The 18,409-nt window shown below is 35.7% G+C and overlaps 1 protein-coding gene across 1 annotated transcript in view; it reads left to right on the top strand.

Moving 5' to 3' along the window:
- Positions 1 to 18,409, top strand: part of LOC135206859 (delta and Notch-like epidermal growth factor-related receptor) — a 164,874-nt gene that overhangs the window by 116,388 nt on the left and 30,077 nt on the right. Inside the window, exon 7 of the mRNA XM_064238342.1 lies at positions 12,228 to 12,500. Within this exon, the coding sequence (XP_064094412.1) occupies positions 12,228 to 12,500 (273 nt within the window). The remainder of the gene's footprint in view (positions 1 to 12,227; positions 12,501 to 18,409) is intronic.

Below are 18,409 nucleotides of genomic sequence, written 5' to 3'. Positions count from 1 at the left end.
CCCGTTTTCCCACTCCTTTGTGTACCCGTTCAGTTATCAGAAGAGACGAACAATGACCAACAACAACAACAACAACAACAAAAAGGAATCAGGTCAAAGATGAATTAACCAGGTCAGTATAATGTATGCTTGCGAGCATCACGAACTGCAAATGGAATTAAGAGCAATGAAAAGGAGGGGGCGGGGGGGGGGGGGGGGGGGGGGGGGGGGGGCGGGGGGGGGGGGGGCGGTGACCTCCTGCGAGTGAATGCACCCAATGCAGGGAGCAATTACACCTTTGGCCTCATGCATTATTCTGCTCGAAATCGCACCAACCTAAAAATAGTGCGTAATTTTTAAGTGGACAAACAGCAAACGCATTGGAAAATATTCCGGCCATGATATATGCATATGCAATTATTTCATACGAAAATTGCATTTCGCCAAATCCCATTTTCGACGAGACTCGTTTAGCGTCGCACTTTCACAGGTAATGTGAAGAGAAAGACGAGGGACCAGATGGAACAATACGCCGCCGACTGACGCATATATGTACATTCTGGCTGACATAATAATCGTATTACTCACCAAGTGATTAATAGGCAGGTACATTACGGTGTTATCACTCTCGTTCTTTAATGGGATTGACGGCAAAAATTGCTGAATGAATAACAAAAGCGATTAATTAACGGGGTTTTATTTGCAGGCCGTTGTATTTACCTTTCTTCAATTGAATGGGATGTGTAATTACCATTATTTTATTATACATATATATATATATATATATATATATATATATATATATATATATATATATATATATATATGTGTGTGTGTGTGTGTGTGTGTGGTATGTATATATATTCTTATCTCCTCTTCCTCTTCCTCAATTTCTGTGCAGCCTTTCTGTTCTCCTCCTCCTCTTCTCCCATTTTCATCTCTTACTCTCTTCCCTATACACCTTTTCCACCTTTTATCATCCTCCTTCTCCTCCCTCTCCCCCTACTACCTAGTCTTCCTCTCCTCCTCTGTTCCTCCTCCTCCTCCTCCTCCTCCTCATCCTCATCCTATGCCCTCCTCCTCCTCCTCTTCCTCCTCCTACGCCCTCCTCCTCCTATTCTTCCATCTCCAACTCCTCCTCCTCCTCCTACACCCTCCTTTCTTTCTCCTCCTCCTCCTCCTCCTCCTCCTCCTCCTCTCCTCATGCCTCCACTCTTCCTCCTCCTCCTCTCTTTCTTCCCTAACGCCCCCTCCTCCTCCTCCTCCTCTTCCTCCTCCTCCTCTCCTCCTCCTTCCTCCTCCTCCTCCTCCTCCTCCTCCTCCTGATCGTGGCTGAGGAGAGCAAACACCACCAGGTATGGTCTAAATGAGGTCCTTCACCCTTTAATGGCTTAATGCAAATCTGGGCTAAAGTTTCATTACTCCTCCCCTAATTACTTAGTGATCCCATAATGGGGTCGTTAGCTATGGGCTCGAACGCTATCGATAAAGATTACACGGCTTCGAATGTTATATCGAGATGGAATTCTCGCTCCTCTTCTGTAGATTTCATTTGGATAGTTCTGTACAATATAGAAGACACACACACACACACACAACATATGCTTAAAAAATCACAATAGATGCAGGTGACTTCATTAGATAAGCGAATACCACAGGAAGACATTGTCAAGTAACGAATGAAATACAGTTACCGAAACATCGTCAAGGAGCGAATGAAATACAGTTACTGAGACATCGTCAAGGAACGAATGAAATACAGTTACTGAGACATCGTCAAGGAACGAATGAAATACAGTTACTGAGACGTCGTCAAGGAACGAATGAAATGCAGTTGGAAAGAAACTGTAAATCTTTTGCAGGGAAATTATGTATTCAACAGCGCCAGTAAAATCAGTTGCAACAGGTTCTGCTGTTGATAGATAAAGCGAAGCTTCCCGTGCAATCTGGCTGCGTTTAAACCTGGATTATAATTTGGAAAGAATCTTTTTTGAAGCTTAAAAAAGGAGAGACGAAACGATATTGGCCGACTGATTGGTTGCTGGGCGATTGGCGAACTGATCGAATCAGTAGCCTGTACTTCGGTATGGTAACTTGAGTTATTGATATCAGGAAACTGGCGCTGCATTGACTTTGTTCTTCGTGACCGTGTTTATTTATTTATTTATTTATTTATTTATTTATTTTAATAATTGTTATTGGTATTAATATTAATACTTTTAATGAGTATAATTTTGGCTGTCATGTTTGTTCTCAGTTTTATTCTCTCAAATAATGATAAATAAGTGAAGAAATGAAATGATTTTTGTCTTTTTGGCTGAAAATAAGCAACTTACATCTACATACGTTTACAATCAAGTGGCCTATATTTGACTGATATCACGAAAAAGAGAAAGGGAGAGAATATTCTAATTTCAACGATTAAATTCAATATACCTTAACCTCCCTTTTATTCAGTATGAGGGGAAGAGCGCTTTGAAAGTATATTAAAACAAATGATCGAAATATGCGAAGAGATCCTGACTTTATTTCTTTTTATATGACTATTAGGTTATTTCTTTTTATGCGACTATTAGGTTGATCGAGAAAAGCAATTCTGTGAAAAGCTACAGAGAGATCATTATTATTCAGGGAGGCTTCTTTGTTGCTTCCTTCTTCCTCTCTTTCCCTACGTTTTGGTTTCTTCAGGCCAGGGCTATGAAAGGTTGTGAGGTTTTGCCAGTCTCAGTGGAAAGTGTTTCTCATTTTTTAAAATTAAGGTAATATCATGTAAGCGGTTAAAACAGGACAATAACGTCACTTTAGAACAATTTCCTTCGTTCGCGATATCGCTCTGTCTCGTGGTAACGCCTGTCACCTCCCAAGATGCCTCAAGTTCGACCCCTGTTGAGAAAAAAGCTCCGTTAACATAAAGAGCTAATAAAGTACCTGGTGGTCAATTTCGACCCTTGTTGAGAAAAAAGCTCCGTTAACATAAAGAGCTAATAAAGTACCTGGTGGTCAGCCGACTGTCGTGAATCGCAACCACCACAGCGGAGAAAGAGTTGAGAAAGTTAACTTTATTAATCACAAGCTTTTATAGGGAAATCGGTAGCGAACCTTACCTGATCAGGGTCACTCTATCAGAAATGCTCTCTCTCTCTCTCTCTCTCTCTCTCTCTCTCTCTCTCTCTCTCTCTCTCTCAATTAACGAACTGGCTTGCAAGACTAGTGAAGATTGAACATTAACAATTTATCAAAAAACGTCTCCAAGTCCAGCTTTTTATTTTTTTCTATGGTGACCCTTTCAGTCACAACTTGCAGCTCGTCTACTCTTATATGTTATATCAAACTCTACTCGCAATTATAATTCGGGGCTGAAATGAAAGGGAAATAATTCACGACCAATGAATTCTTGAAATAAACGTTGAATATAACCAGATTTCCTCTGAATGAAATCAAAACAGGCGACATTTCCCTGTGTTTTCAGGTCATCAGTATAATCGAGTTTCTTTAACTGTATAATTAAACACAGTTCCGGTGCTTTCTCGGCATGAAAATTAGGAAAAAATGTTCTAACAACTTTCTGGATAAAGTTTCTTTAGACTGACATTGAACTAAAAAAAAAAAAGATCCAGAGCATCAGAGTAAAATTAATCGAACGATTCGCCATTATTTCCGCGAGAACAAAATATCAAAATGTCAAAAAAGAATAATCCGTACGACGGGATTTAATCCTTATAAAGCATATTGACGCAAGCGACTGCAATAACGGAGAACCAACTAACCACAACAAACAAATTGATGCCTCACAACAAACAAAGGAAACAGCGTAAAATCAACAAACAAACAAACGGCGGAACAACCCTATTTTAACTCTCATCATCATACTCTCTCTCTCTCCCTCTCGGTACAAAATATTATTATGACCTTCGGTAGCCAATTTGCCTCCTGAGCTCTGCGCAAACAAGCTGTTTTCATTAGGGGGGTTTTCTCCACCACCCCCCTCCCCCCACCACCCCCCGAGCCCCTCCCTCTCCCCTCTCCTAGTCTCGCCTTTGCTCTTCCTCTCTTACTGGTTCCTGTTGTTCCTCTTTCCTCTTTCGTGATTCTCTTTTGTTTTCGTGGTTTGTTTACGTCATTTCCCTTCCCTCTTTTTCTTTCTCTCGCTCTACTCATCCCTTTCTTTCCATCCTCCTCTTTTCTTTCCCCCACTCCCCTTACACCTATTCATCTCCATCCTCCCCCTCTCCTCTCTCTCTCTCTCTCTCTCTCTCTCCCCAGCACCCATCATGAATATTTATTCTTGATATCCCTTCCATTTCCATCCTGGAAAAGTTTGCCTGGAACGACACAGACGGAGGGAAGGAGGGTCAGACTTGATACGTCAATAAGGATTATTACTGTCATCTTCAAATGGATTGATTGGGTACAAGGATGTGGCTTTGCTTCTTGCCTTTTTTCCCCCAGTATTTCAATGTTTCTAATAGATACACAGGCGCATTATATAAATATGAATATATATGTATATACGTATAATTATATATATTTTTGTGTGTGCAATATATATATATATATGTATATATATATATATATATATATACATATATATATTATTGTGTGTGTGTGTGTGTGTGTGTGTGTAATGTGTGTGTACTATACTGGCTATTTGCGATAGTTTGAGAGGAGAAATGGACTTACACAATAATATATATATATATATATATATATATATATATATATATATATATATATATATATATATATATATATATATATATATATATATTCTTCTGTTAAAACAGGATATGTCTCACTTATAAAAGGCCCATTAAATGGTCCTTAGCTATAAACCAGATTGTTTTATTGGCCTTTTATACTACCTAAACCAAGGAACGCTAAAAATCTGGGTATAATTCCCGAGTAGTTGGAACACAGAAGGAAAGAAAATTACTTGAGGGCTTTACTAGGAGGATTTTAGATAAACTCTTATGATGAACCAGTATCAGAAGAATGAGAATCACTAGGACAGGCAACTAACTGGGTTCTGTCGAAGTGCCAAGTAGTTGGCATTCTGTCGTTTCATTTTGAACTTTCCAATGGGCTTCCCTTTGAACTTTCAGCAAATAAACTTAACACACACACACACACACACACACACACACACATATATATATATATATATATATATATATATATATATATATATATATATATATATATATATATATATATATATATATATATATCTATATATATATATATAGATATATATATATATATAGATATATATATATATATATATATATCTATCTATATATATATATATCTATATATATATATATAGATATATATATATATATATATATATATATATATATATATATATATATATATATATATATATATATATATATATATATATATATAATAAAAGGAGCCCATACAAACGCCAAAATATATAGAGAGAAAATACTGTATTTCACGGACTTGCTGAAGAGAGAGACAGCAGTCTCTGAAATATAGTATTTTCCTCTCTATATTTTAGCGTTGTTATGGGCTCCTTTTACTAGATGGAATTCTGTTGTAACAGAACATTTTTACCGGTAATATATATGTATATATATATATATATATATATATATATATATATATATATATATATACTATACATACATACATATAATACTCAACTATACATATAGATAGCTCTGTCAATGTCATCCTCGCCATTTTAATTAACGTAGCACACCATCCTGGCCCAAATCCCCGAGATTAAGAAAAAATGCATTATTAAATGTGATGATTGAAACCAATTTTTTTTTTTAATTCTACACACTAATTAACAGAATAATTTCTTGTTTTCTAAAAAAAATTCTGTCCCCTTTTTTCGCAGAGCCAATATCACTAATGGTTCCTTTTTTTCTTTCTTTTTTTCCACGAACTTATAACGACGGATATTTCTGTCTGGCTGGTTTTTATATCACAGTGTTTGTCACCTTTAATGTTAATCTCTCTCTCTCTCTCTCTCTCTCTCTCTCTCTCTCTCTCTCTCTCTCTCTCTCTCAGCCTGAATAAACTGGGTAAAGATTCTCCCATGACTCTTCTTTTTTTTTTTTCCTCTTGGAGAGGTTTAGGAAAAGGGGGTGGGGGTGGGGGTGTCCTGATGGGCAGGAAGGAAGAAGTCCTTTTAGATAATTTGGTTAATTAACTTTTACTGGCCTCAGCTCGCCCGAAGAAATTGAATCGATTAATCCCAAGTCACAGACTCGTCGAATTGGATTTCCCAGAAAATTGTTTATGTGTTAGTAATTGAAGCCATTAAGAGAGAGAGAGAGAGAGAGATGTGGCATCAAACCCATTTCTATCTCGCTTAGTGTTGGGAATGTTGTAGACTTTAGGCTATATTTATTCTCTCTCTCTCTCTCTCTCCTCTCTCTCTCTCTCTCTCTCTTTCTCTCTTGAAAAGGCCTGGACATAATTGAAGCCATTAGGAGAGAACAGAGAGAGAGAGAGAGAGGAGAGAAGGAGAGAGAGAGTGGTATCAAACCCATTTCTATCCTCGCTTAGTGTTGGGAATGTTGTAGACTTTGTACTGTATTTATTTTACCTCTCTCTCTCTCTCTCTCTCTCTCTCTCTCTCTCTCTCTCTCTCTCTCTCTCTTGGAAAGACCTGGACATAATTGAAGCCATTAGGAGAGAGAGAGAGAGAGAGAGAGAGAGAGATGTGGTATCAAACCCATTTCTATCTCACTTGGTGTGGGGAATGTTGTAGACTTTGGGCTCTCTCTCTCTCTCTCTCTCTCTCTCTCTCTCTCTCTCTCTCTCTCTCTCTCGGAAAGACCTTGGCATAATTAGTCATATTCATATGGGATTTTCTTTCTCACGCCCACAAATACTCAATCGACTTGGCAGGAACTTAGACGCACGGGAGAATTCTCCTGCATCATCTCATTGAAAGTCCTTCGCCATCAAGAAGTAAATCTAGCATCGTCATCAGCGACACTTAATTATTGTATTGCCTTTGTGATAAGAGCCAAAGCATACTGCTGTCCCGGTGATTTTACCTGCTTTCCTGGCCTGGCTCGTGATAATTACGAAGGCCTAAACAATTTCTTTAGGGATGCCATTAACCGAGATGAATGGAGACCCGACCTCCTTTCGTTTCGCGTGTAAAAGTTGTTTGTTCTCCTTCTCCTCCTCCTCCTCCTCCTCCCCCCTCCAGAGAGGAAGGAAGGAAGGAAGGAAGGGAGGGGGTAGCCTTAAGTCCTCCTCCTCCTCCTCCTCCTCCTCCTCCTCCTCCTCCTCCCTGCCTGCGTTTTGTGATTTTATGATCGTTCGAGGATTTTCGAATGCTGCCCCGCTAAGATTTCGGCATCGATTATTGTTGTAGTTGGTGCTCACGCGGCTTCCTTTTTATGGCAGGCGCCCCGGAAATATGAGGATGAGGGGCCCCTTTTAAAACAGTGCGTATTCCTTACGCCATTTATTTATTTTTCTTTTTCTCTCTCTCTTTAAATATCAATTCTTGGCACGAGAGAGGGACATTTAACGGCTCGTCCTTCTTCTCGCACTAAGAAAACCTTTTGTCTATCCTGCACAATTTATACTTTTGTAGATATATACATGTATATATATATATATATATATATATATATATATATATATATATATATATATATATATATATATATATAAATGTATATATATATATATATATATTTATAATATCTTAGATTTCAGGCACATTTTTTGCCTGGACGTTGCCAAGCTTTAGTTTTCTGAAGATCAATTTTGAAGAATAGACGGAGAACGATAAACAAGTAGAAAAAAGAAAGACAACTATATAAAGAATAAGAGAAGGAAGAAGAAATAAAACCTGAGGAAAGATATAGACTGAAATAATAAAAGAGAAGAAACGCGTTGACGGATAACGCAAAATGGCATAAGTTCCAGAATGATAACGTAAGAAAAGGTAAAAGAAGAATGGGAAAAAAGGAAAAGTTGAGGTTTTGTATAGGATTCTGGCAATTGCCCCAGACCAAGCCGAAATGTGATCGACAATATCCCTCAGTGAACCTCCTTCAGCGAAAACGCAAAAGCATTTTTGGTGGAGCTTCCTCTAAAGGAAAAAAAAAAAAGGAAAAAGTCGTTGTCAGCTAACGACCAAAATTGGGAAAAAAAAATTGCAACTCTCCCATCCAAAAAAATCATTGTGAACCTCCTTCAGGAAATATCCATTGCAAACTTTAATAATAATAATAATAATAATAATAATAATAATAATAATAATAATAATAATAATAATAATAATAATAATCCTTACCACTAGAAAATCCTTGTGAACCTCTCTCTCTCTCTCTCTCTCTCTCTCTCTCTCTCTCTCTCTCTCTATATATATATATATATATATATCTATATATATATATATGTGTGTGTGTGTGTGTGTGTGTGTGTGTGTGTGTGTGTGTGCGTGTGTGTGTGTATGTGTATGTGTATGTAAATTACACAAAAGTACTTGGCACTCTGTCGTTTCTTTTAAAATTTTTCTATGGCTTCAGCTGATATATCATCTGCATGCTTTTGGGATTTTTTTTCAACTATATATATATATATGTGTGTGTGTGTGTGTGTTTGTGTGTTTGTGTGTGTAGTGCATGTATGTACGTACGTACGTATGTTTCAACGATCTCGCCCTCTCGCTCATTACATGTAATGACAGTCAGGTATGTTCCCGCACGAGCTGCGATTACAGTATTTGTCTGGCAAACAGTAGGTACAGGCGAAAGTTCAGTCGCCCCCCCCCCCCCCTCCGCTCCCCACCTTGTTTCCATTGGCAAGTCGCCACGGCACTTATGCACTTCACTGTCAACCTGTCACACAATCATCTGTTTGTTCGGCGACTGAACGGATATATGTTTAGGTGGGGAGAGTGGACACAGTTCGTCGGAAGTTTCATTATTGAAGTAGATTTTACATTCAGCAAAGATTTCAGTACATTCGACAGAAATTACGGCGTTCTGATCATATTCGATGGATTCCTTGCTACGCCAGATGCTAATTATATTGAATTAAATTCCTCAAATTAGATGATTTGTATTAAAGTTAAAACTAAACCCATTTACAAGGCAACTGTTTTACTTTGGATCTGGAAGACTTAGGGTCTGTTGGCTATTCTTAATTTCACTGTTTTCATTTCTAATGTTTATCTTTTGCTCTTGAATTACATCGTACTTTGTTTCAGGAGAAGGAAGTGCAGAAAGAATTGCCTTTGAAGTAACGAATCTTCTTATCAATAATATAGTGAAAATTGTATATAACACGGCTGGTCAGGGGATTTGGCACTCCGCTGAGTCAAGTTAATCCGTCAGATCACTATGAGAGAGTTACAATCACTATATGAGAGAGAGAGAGAGAGAGAGAGAGAGAGAGAGAGAGAGAGAATTACAAGGATTAGTATGTCTCAAAGACTTGTTAGTCCACCCTAAGAGGAGACATCGTGCGCTCACCTATCTGTAGGAGCAGGTTTTACTGTGCATTCACAGTGTCCTCCTAATGATTTTGTCTAGCTTTCTTTTAAACATTTCCACACTGTTGCTGTTTACAACTTCTGGAGGCAGTTTATTCCACGTGTCACATATCTTGTATGTAAAGTTCCCATAATGGGATGTGTTGTATCTCTTCAGTTCTCGTTTCCATCCATTATTTCTCGTCTGTTTTTCGTTTAGCGTAAATAGGTTACTGTCTACATTTGTTATACCTTTCAGTATTTTAAATATTTATAATAGTTGTCCTAAGAGAGAGAGAGAGAGAGAGAGAGAGAGAGATAGAGAGAGAGAGAGAACTACATGCATCACAAAATGTAAACAAAGCGCCCCAGTGGCGGGGTTGGTATGGTCTTGACCTGCCACCTCGGTGGCAGCGAGTTCGATTCTCGACCATTCCTTTGATGGGTCAGAGATGTGTCTTTCTGGTGATAGAAGTTCATCACTCTCGACGTGGTTCGGAAGTCACGTAAAGCCGTTGGTTGGTCCCGTTGCTGAATAACCACTGGTGGTTCCATGCAACGTTAAAAAAACACTAAACAAAAATAAACAATTGAGCGAGGGAGTGCGCTCGTGTCTTCCAAACGTGAATCAGTCGACGACGAATACCATATGGCAGAGGAAGACAGGGAAGAAGAAGAAATACAAGCCTCAGCATATTGTCGCTTTTTATGACAGCATCTTACACACGAAGACCAGGAGGTCCTGACCCCCCTGAATATTGACTGGGGGTTCCTTCCTCATCCTCTTCTTTCATGGCTATTCACTCAAAGGTTAAAAAAAGGGCATACGGAACGAAATGGCCCTCTTTGGTCGGCTTACGTGGCACTACTAACCCCCCCCCCCCCCCCGCCAGATGCCTCTCCTCTCTCTCTCTCTCTCTCTCTCTCTCTCTCTCTCTCTCTCTCTCTCTTAATAAGTTGCCGCTGGGCAAAAGTTACAGATGGAAATTCTACCGTGGGTCTCTGACCTCGTTAAAAAAAAACCTTAACGAGAGGAAAAACTCTTAATGTTAGAGAGGGAAAAAATTACTGTTACTATGTTATTTTTGCTGTTGTGCACGCAGTCTTTGGAATTTTCTTTCTGCTTCTTGGTTTTCTTGACGTATAACCTCTCTTCCCTTTACAGTTTAGGTTTATCAAGTCCCCCTATTGAGATGGTTTTTTTGTCCGTCCGCACTTTTTCTGTCCGCCCTCAGATCTTAAAATCTACTGAGGCTAGAGGGCTGCAGATTGGTACGTTGGTCATCCACCCTCCAATCATCAAACATACCAAATTGCAGCCCTCTGACCTCTGTAGTTTTTATTTTATTTAAGACTAAATTTAGCTTACTGTACAGTTACTATAGTAGATTCACATCAACCGTGCATCTGACGTCTAGGCCAGTCCCTTACGGCGCTCCTGATTGGCTGTTGATAATCCAATGACAGGGCTAGAAACTCTCAGTCTCTCAAGAGAGTTGATATATTATAGTTATATAATATATATATATATATATATATATATATATATATATATATATATATATATATTGCATTTTACTTAAGTAAAGGGAAGATAAGAATGGAACAGTCTTGCCCCCCCCCCCCCCCTCCCCCCCCCCCCCCCCCCCCCCACTCCCCCGGCACTAAAAGAAAAAAAACAAATCCATCTGTTTTCATATTCAAATGAGACCATCTTTGCTCGTCTATAAGCAAAGAGCATCGGAAATATTTATATGTAGGGAAATCTTGGAGAGTTGCTCTCTCTCTCTCTCTCTCTCTCTCTCTCTCTCTCTCTCTCTCTCAATACCTGGACGGAATGTTTGATGGCATTGTTTTGTCACTCGAGTTTATTTCGCTCATAATTTTTTCAGTTTTTTTAATTAAATTATCATTTTGGTGATTTTTTTATCAACTTACATTTGCATGTTCATGTTTATTTACTTATTGTCCATTCATTGTATAAAAAAAATCTCGTCTTATCAACTTCATCCTCGTTAATTGTTTTTGAGAGTTTTTAGATCATATTATTGCATAGTTTCTCAGTTGCATAGATGATTCCTTCTTTCCCATTAAAAGTAAGTAACATGTTTTGATGATTTTTTTTATAGATTCATAAGCTTTCAAATCTTTCATTATTTCCCCTTGTTATTCATTGACAGCAGCTAAATTAAATCAGGATATATATACACGTACATACATACGTATGTATATGTATGTATTTCCCCTTCTTTATTCATTTGACAGCAACGTAATTAAATTGAGATAAATAAAAGATACATACATACATACATACATACATACATACATACATACATACATACATACATATATCATACATATGTATATAAGTATCTATATTGAATACATAATCCTAGCTGTGTATATATGCATGTATGCATATATGGAAAATGAGAAATAAATGTCCTCCTAGCACATGCATAACATGTATATGATAGCCTTAGTAAAGGTATATATATCTATATATATAGTATATAGATATATATATATATATATATATATATAGTAGTAGATATATATATATATAGATATATATATACTATATATATATATATATATATATACATACATATATATATTTTTTTTATTTTACTCCATAGCTGCTCACGTCAATAAATTTTCCAGCCTTCTAAACTCTTAGACCTAATTCCAATATTCTACTCTTTCCCGCGTGCTCCCAAAAACAAACCACACTCGCCCCGCCCACCACCACCACCAACAGGCTACCGAGGACGGTACTGCGAACAGCAGACGAACCTGTGCGAGTCGTACCCTTGCAAGAACGGCGGTACGTGTACCGGCAACCACTCGACGTTCACCTGCCACTGCCCTTCCGGCTGGTCGGGGACGCAGTGCACGGAACCGGTAGAGACGACGGCTTTGGCGACGGGAGGCGGCAGCGACGACGATCTGGCCGGATGCGCCGGTAGCCCGTGCAACAACGGCATATGCGTCGAGTCGGCCAACAAGGAGATCGGGTGCTTCTGTCATCCAGGTAAGCTTGAACGACTTGGGGCGTCTGGAGATGGCGTGATAATGGCGGTGGTCTTCGACGTCGAAATGGCGGTGGTCTTCGACGTCGAAAGTACGCTCGCTTAGGCGATGGTCGCTTTTTTTTTTCTTTCTTTTCTTTTTCATAAAAATCCAGTTTCTTATTATGTATGAAGTATAGGACTGAATAATTATATCCGTATGTATATATATATGCTAGGTTTTCTTCTACATGCACAGAATGAATCTACATATGTATATATATATATATATATATATATATATATATATATATATATATTATATATTATATATATATATAATATATATATATGTGTGTGTGTGTGTGTGTGTGTGTGTGTGTGTGTGTGTGTGTGTCTAATAAAAGGAGCCCATAAAAACACAAAATCATACAGAGAGAAAATACCATATTCCAGAGGCTGCTGTCTCTCTTCAGGTAGATGAATAAGGAAAATTACAGAAAACGTGGTATTTATACCAAGAGATCCATCAACAATTAAGTCAATTTAGGTCACCCCCGCCCCCCCATTGATAATCCTTCTTTAATTCTCTTAAGCGTTGGTTGAAGGAAAATTTTATCAATGACATCTGAATCCCATGCGCCCTTTGAGATGCTCTTTACTTGACTCTGTTTAATCAAGGCCGATTCTATCATCTGACTCGTGTGTGTGTGTGTGGTCAAAACAGAAGTTTCGCTGTCAAGGTCACTTTATTCGGACGATAAGGTCATTAACGCTGATCATTATTCAAGAATGAAAACTAAGCTGTTTATGAATGATTAATAATTATTCGTGATGCACGGCTGACCTTGCATGGAGGAAGATCATATGTTATTCATGAATTAAGACGATGTGTCACTCTGGAATAAAAATAAAGAATTGTTAATGGGTTGATATTATATCTTGTATTATTCATGTATGAATTTTTTTACATATTCATGAATAAGGAATAAACATTATTCAGATATTCATGTATGGATTTTTTATACATTCATGAATAAGGAATATACATTATTCAGATATTCATGTATGAATTTTTTATACATTCATGAATAAGACATAAACATTATTCAGATATTATTCTTGTATGACTTTTGTTATACATTCACGAATAAGGAATAAACATTATTCAGATATTCATGTATGAAATTTTGTACATTCATGAATAAGGAATATACATTATTCAGATATTCATGTATGAAATTTTATACATTCATGAATAAGGAATAAATATTATTCAGATATTATTCATGTATGAATTTTATACATTCATGAATAAAAAATAAACATTATTCAGATATTATTCATGTATGACTTTTGTTATAATTACATTCATGAATAAGGAATAAACATCGTTCAGATATTGTATGGAAATTTTTGTGCATGTAAATAATTTTGTACAATTCATTGCATAGGAATTGACATTCAGATAAAATTAATGTAAATGAACCCAGTTCCAGAATAAATTTGGCAAGATATTTTTGGGAATTTTTTTATAAAACCAATTCAATGAATAAGAATAAATCATATTAGAATTTATTTTTTTCCATTTGTTTTTAATTGAATGTTATACATTCATAAACCTTATTAGAAATAAAAATATTCTTTTGGTTACTTAGTCAGATATTATTTATGAAAGTATGAACTTTTGATTTTATTAAGTTACTACATTCAGAATAAGGAGAAAAAAACCATAGCATGTTAAGAAATTTTTTATAACATCATGAATTCGAATTTTCATAGTTCCAGGTTTGAATTTATGAATTTTACATTCATGAATAAGGAATACACTTATTCAGATATCATGTATGAATTTTGTACATTCATGAATAAGGAGTAAACTTATTCAGATATGCATGTAAGAATTTTTTTATACATTCATGAATAAGGAGGTAAATAAACAATTATTCCAATAATATTCATGCTTGAATTTTTTTATTTTTATACATTCCAGAATGAATAAATAAATTAAATATTAGTCAGATTATTATTCTATGATATGATTTTTTATTATATTCATGAATAAGGAATATACATTATTCAGGATAATTTTATGTATGAATTTTTTTTATACATTCATAAAATAAGGAAATAATCATTATTCAGATATTCGTGTATTAACTTTTTTGTTATATATTCATGGAATAAAAAATAAACAATTAATTCAGATATTATTCATGTATAAAACTTTTGGTTATACAATTCATGAATAAGGAATAAACATTATTCAGATATGCATGTAAGAATTTTTTTTATACATTCATGAATAAGGAATACACATTATTCATATATTCATGCTTCAATTTTATTTTTATACATTCATGAATAATAAATAAATATTAGTCAGATATTATTCATGTATGATTTTTTATACATTCATGAATAAGGAATAAATATTAAATTTCAGATAATTATTCATGTATGTAATTTTTTTGTATACATTCATGAATAAAAATAAAAAAATTACATTATTCAGATATATCATCATGTATGACCTTTTATTATACATTCATGAATAAGGAATAAACATCGTTCAGATATTCATGTATGAAATTTTGTGCATGCATGAATAAGGAATGAACATTCAGATATTCATGTACGAATTTTTTTTATACATTCATGAAATAGGAATAAACATTATTCAGATATTATTCATGCATGAATTTTATTGTATACATTCATGAATAATAAATAAATATTAGTCAGATATTATTCACGTATGATTTTTTATACATTCATGAATAAGGAATAAATATTATTCAGATATTCATGTATGAATTTTTATACATTCATGAATAAGGAATAAACATTATTCAGATATACATGTATGAAATTTTTTACACATTCATGAAAAAGGAATAAACATTATTCAGAATATTCATGAATAAGGAATATACATTATTCAGATATTCATGTATGAATTTTTTGTATACATTCATGAATAAGAAATAAACATTATTCAGATATTATTCACGTATGACTATTGTTATACATTCATGAATAAGTAATGAACATTATTCAGATATTCACGTACGAATTTTTTTTTTATACATTCATGAATAATGAATAGAAATGATCCAGTAAGGAAAACGTCACATCTGGTACAAGTCATCAACATGCAATTCAGGCAGAGCCAATTTTCTGTGTCGTGTAGTGGAAACTCGATTAATTAAGAGGCGTTTTTTTTCCTGCTATTCTAATGAAGTTGCACTTTATGAAATAGATATTTTTGCGGAGTCAGCGTCCGCAGTAGTTGGTCTCCATCTATCCCCTCTCACGCAACTGCTACTACTGATTACAAGTCTATGGACGAGTCTGACTTTTTTTGTGTTCTTTTGTACTCTTGTTAGGATTCGCCACGTACTGATTATTGGTGTAAATGTTCCATGAATATTGATTATGATTCCGGGATGTCAGAGGAACAGAAGGAGAACTGTATTAAGAATAAAAGATTATCGTGTTTGATTGCTGATGTTAAATTTTTTTATAATAAACTGATACTGTAAGGGATGTGTATATAATATATATATATATAATATATATAATAACTATATATGATATATATATTAATAATTATATATCATATAATATATTATATAAGAATTTGGTGGCTGTGTTTGCTTGCCTTGCGTCCGTTACTGCAGTACATGAAGTGTACTACAACACATACAGAAATATATATATATATATATATATATATATATATATATATATTACTATTATATATATATAATATATACTATATTATTATATATATTTATATATATATATATATATGATCATATATATATATATACTCGTGGTTTTTGTGTTTAATGTGTGTTTTTGTGTATGTGTGAGTGCGTCCGCCGTTCGCTTTTGTACTGACATATACATTATAAGAAAAGCAAGATAGCTCCTTACAATTCACTACAAGATACCCCTTTACAATTCACTATAATAGATAATGAGGGTCATCATATCAAGGGCTTATTTTGTTCCTTTGTTTCTCGAGTCTCTACGCCGTGATCAAGAGGCGCTTTTGAAAACTCCCATCACGCACGCCCCTCTACCTGCGTCCTAGCTCCTTATGCACCTGACATCTTCTAGGCCGTCTGCAATTGTGGGCTCTGTATATGGCAGCGAATTTGTAGGAGGGTGGGGGGGACCATGTCACTCCAGGACTGGTCGGTAAGGCTGGACGTCAATGGATTAATGTTGCACAGTGGGAATATGACAAGTTTTTATATAGACAATTCAAAGCATAATATATACAGGGTGTCCATAAAGTCCCAGTACTATTCTGGGCAATAAATACTTGTAATGGTACTGGGACTTTATGGACACCCTGTGTGTATATATATATATATATATGGATATGGGAAGCGTTGCTATCAACCAACATACAACAAGGAGCTGAAGGAGACGTCATGTACCAGTAATTGTCCATTTATTAAACGAGCTGACGTTTCGAGGACACAGCCTCATTTTCAAAGCTGAAAAATGTAATATTATAAATATATAAAAGACTTAAGAATTAAGAAATTTACAATTTAAAAAATATTTACACTTTAAACAAAAATTAAAAAATAAAAAAAAATAAAAAAAAAAAATAAATAAATAAAATGCAACAGACAGAATGAAAGAAATAGACCGCTACCTTTCAGGACGGGAACCAAGGACCTAATGACATAAAAAACAGAGACAGGGGCACACTCAAGACAGGTACAGTGTTGTGGAGGTAGTTTGATTGTTTAAAGGAGGAACAAGATTCTTAATATATAACGATTCGGCTATTGCTAATTGATGAGGTGAGGTGGCTCTGGAGAGAATTTTAAAATGTTTATATTCAATATCTTTTTTACATTTTTTGGCATGATCGCGTATATTAGAAAATTCAGGAGTAGTTAATTTATTGCCTGTTCTGTAACTAACTCCCCGATGACAATCAATTCTAACTTTTAGTAGGCGACGAGCCCCCAACCCCACATATTTCCCCACCTTACATTTGGGGCAAGTATATAAATAAACGACATTGGAAGTCATCAAGGAGCTTAGTCTGTCTTTATGTATTATAAAACAGCGTAGACTGGTTTTATAATACGGTCTGATATATATATAATATAATATATATATATATATATATATATTATATATATATATATATAAATATATATATATATATATATATATACTATATATATATATATATATATATATATATATATATATATATAATATATATACCGTATATACAAAAGAGTACGGCTATTAATCCAGATGGCAGTTGATAAATAGGACGAGAATACTTCTATATGATATTAATGTATTGAGATTTTTGTCTGAAACGGTGCTTTAAGCCCAAGGCAACAATCTATAGGTGGCCAGAAGACCATTGCGTCCGAGGTAATGTCCTCTCCTACACAATTTAGGTCGTTATGTCCTTTTAGAATGGAATAGGCCTCTACTATTAGGTCATTCTCAAGAGGATGAGTTGAACTATATAAGCAATCTAGGTCAACTGATGTCGCTTCCCAAACGGCAGAATCCTCTTTCGCTTCCTAAACGGCAGAATCCTTTTTGTGCAGTGTTATGGCAACGCTGACATTTGCGAGGCACCCTTTTTCAATACCCGGGGTTTGATCTCACTCGTGATATTCCGAACGTGTACGTGTTCATGTATCTGCGCTTTGCAAAAAAACGAACGTGTTGCGTGAGTTTTCGTGTAGATGCCCGCAAGTCTCAAGTAGTTATTTGTTGACCATTCCTCCTTCTTGCTCCTCCTCCTCCTTCCTCATTCCCTATCCTCCTCCCCTCCTCCTCCTCCAATCTTGCCCTCCTATTTGCCTGCCTCCTGTCTCTCCTCTCCGCATCCTCCTCCTCTCCTCTTGCTCCTGTTCCTCCTCCTCTTCCT

This window comes from Macrobrachium nipponense, chromosome 31 (assembly GCF_015104395.2).
Source record: "Macrobrachium nipponense isolate FS-2020 chromosome 31, ASM1510439v2, whole genome shotgun sequence".
Taxonomy (NCBI): domain Eukaryota; kingdom Metazoa; phylum Arthropoda; class Malacostraca; order Decapoda; family Palaemonidae; genus Macrobrachium; species Macrobrachium nipponense.
Note: the sequence above shows the minus strand (reverse complement) of the source record. Positions and strands in the feature narration are given on the sequence as shown.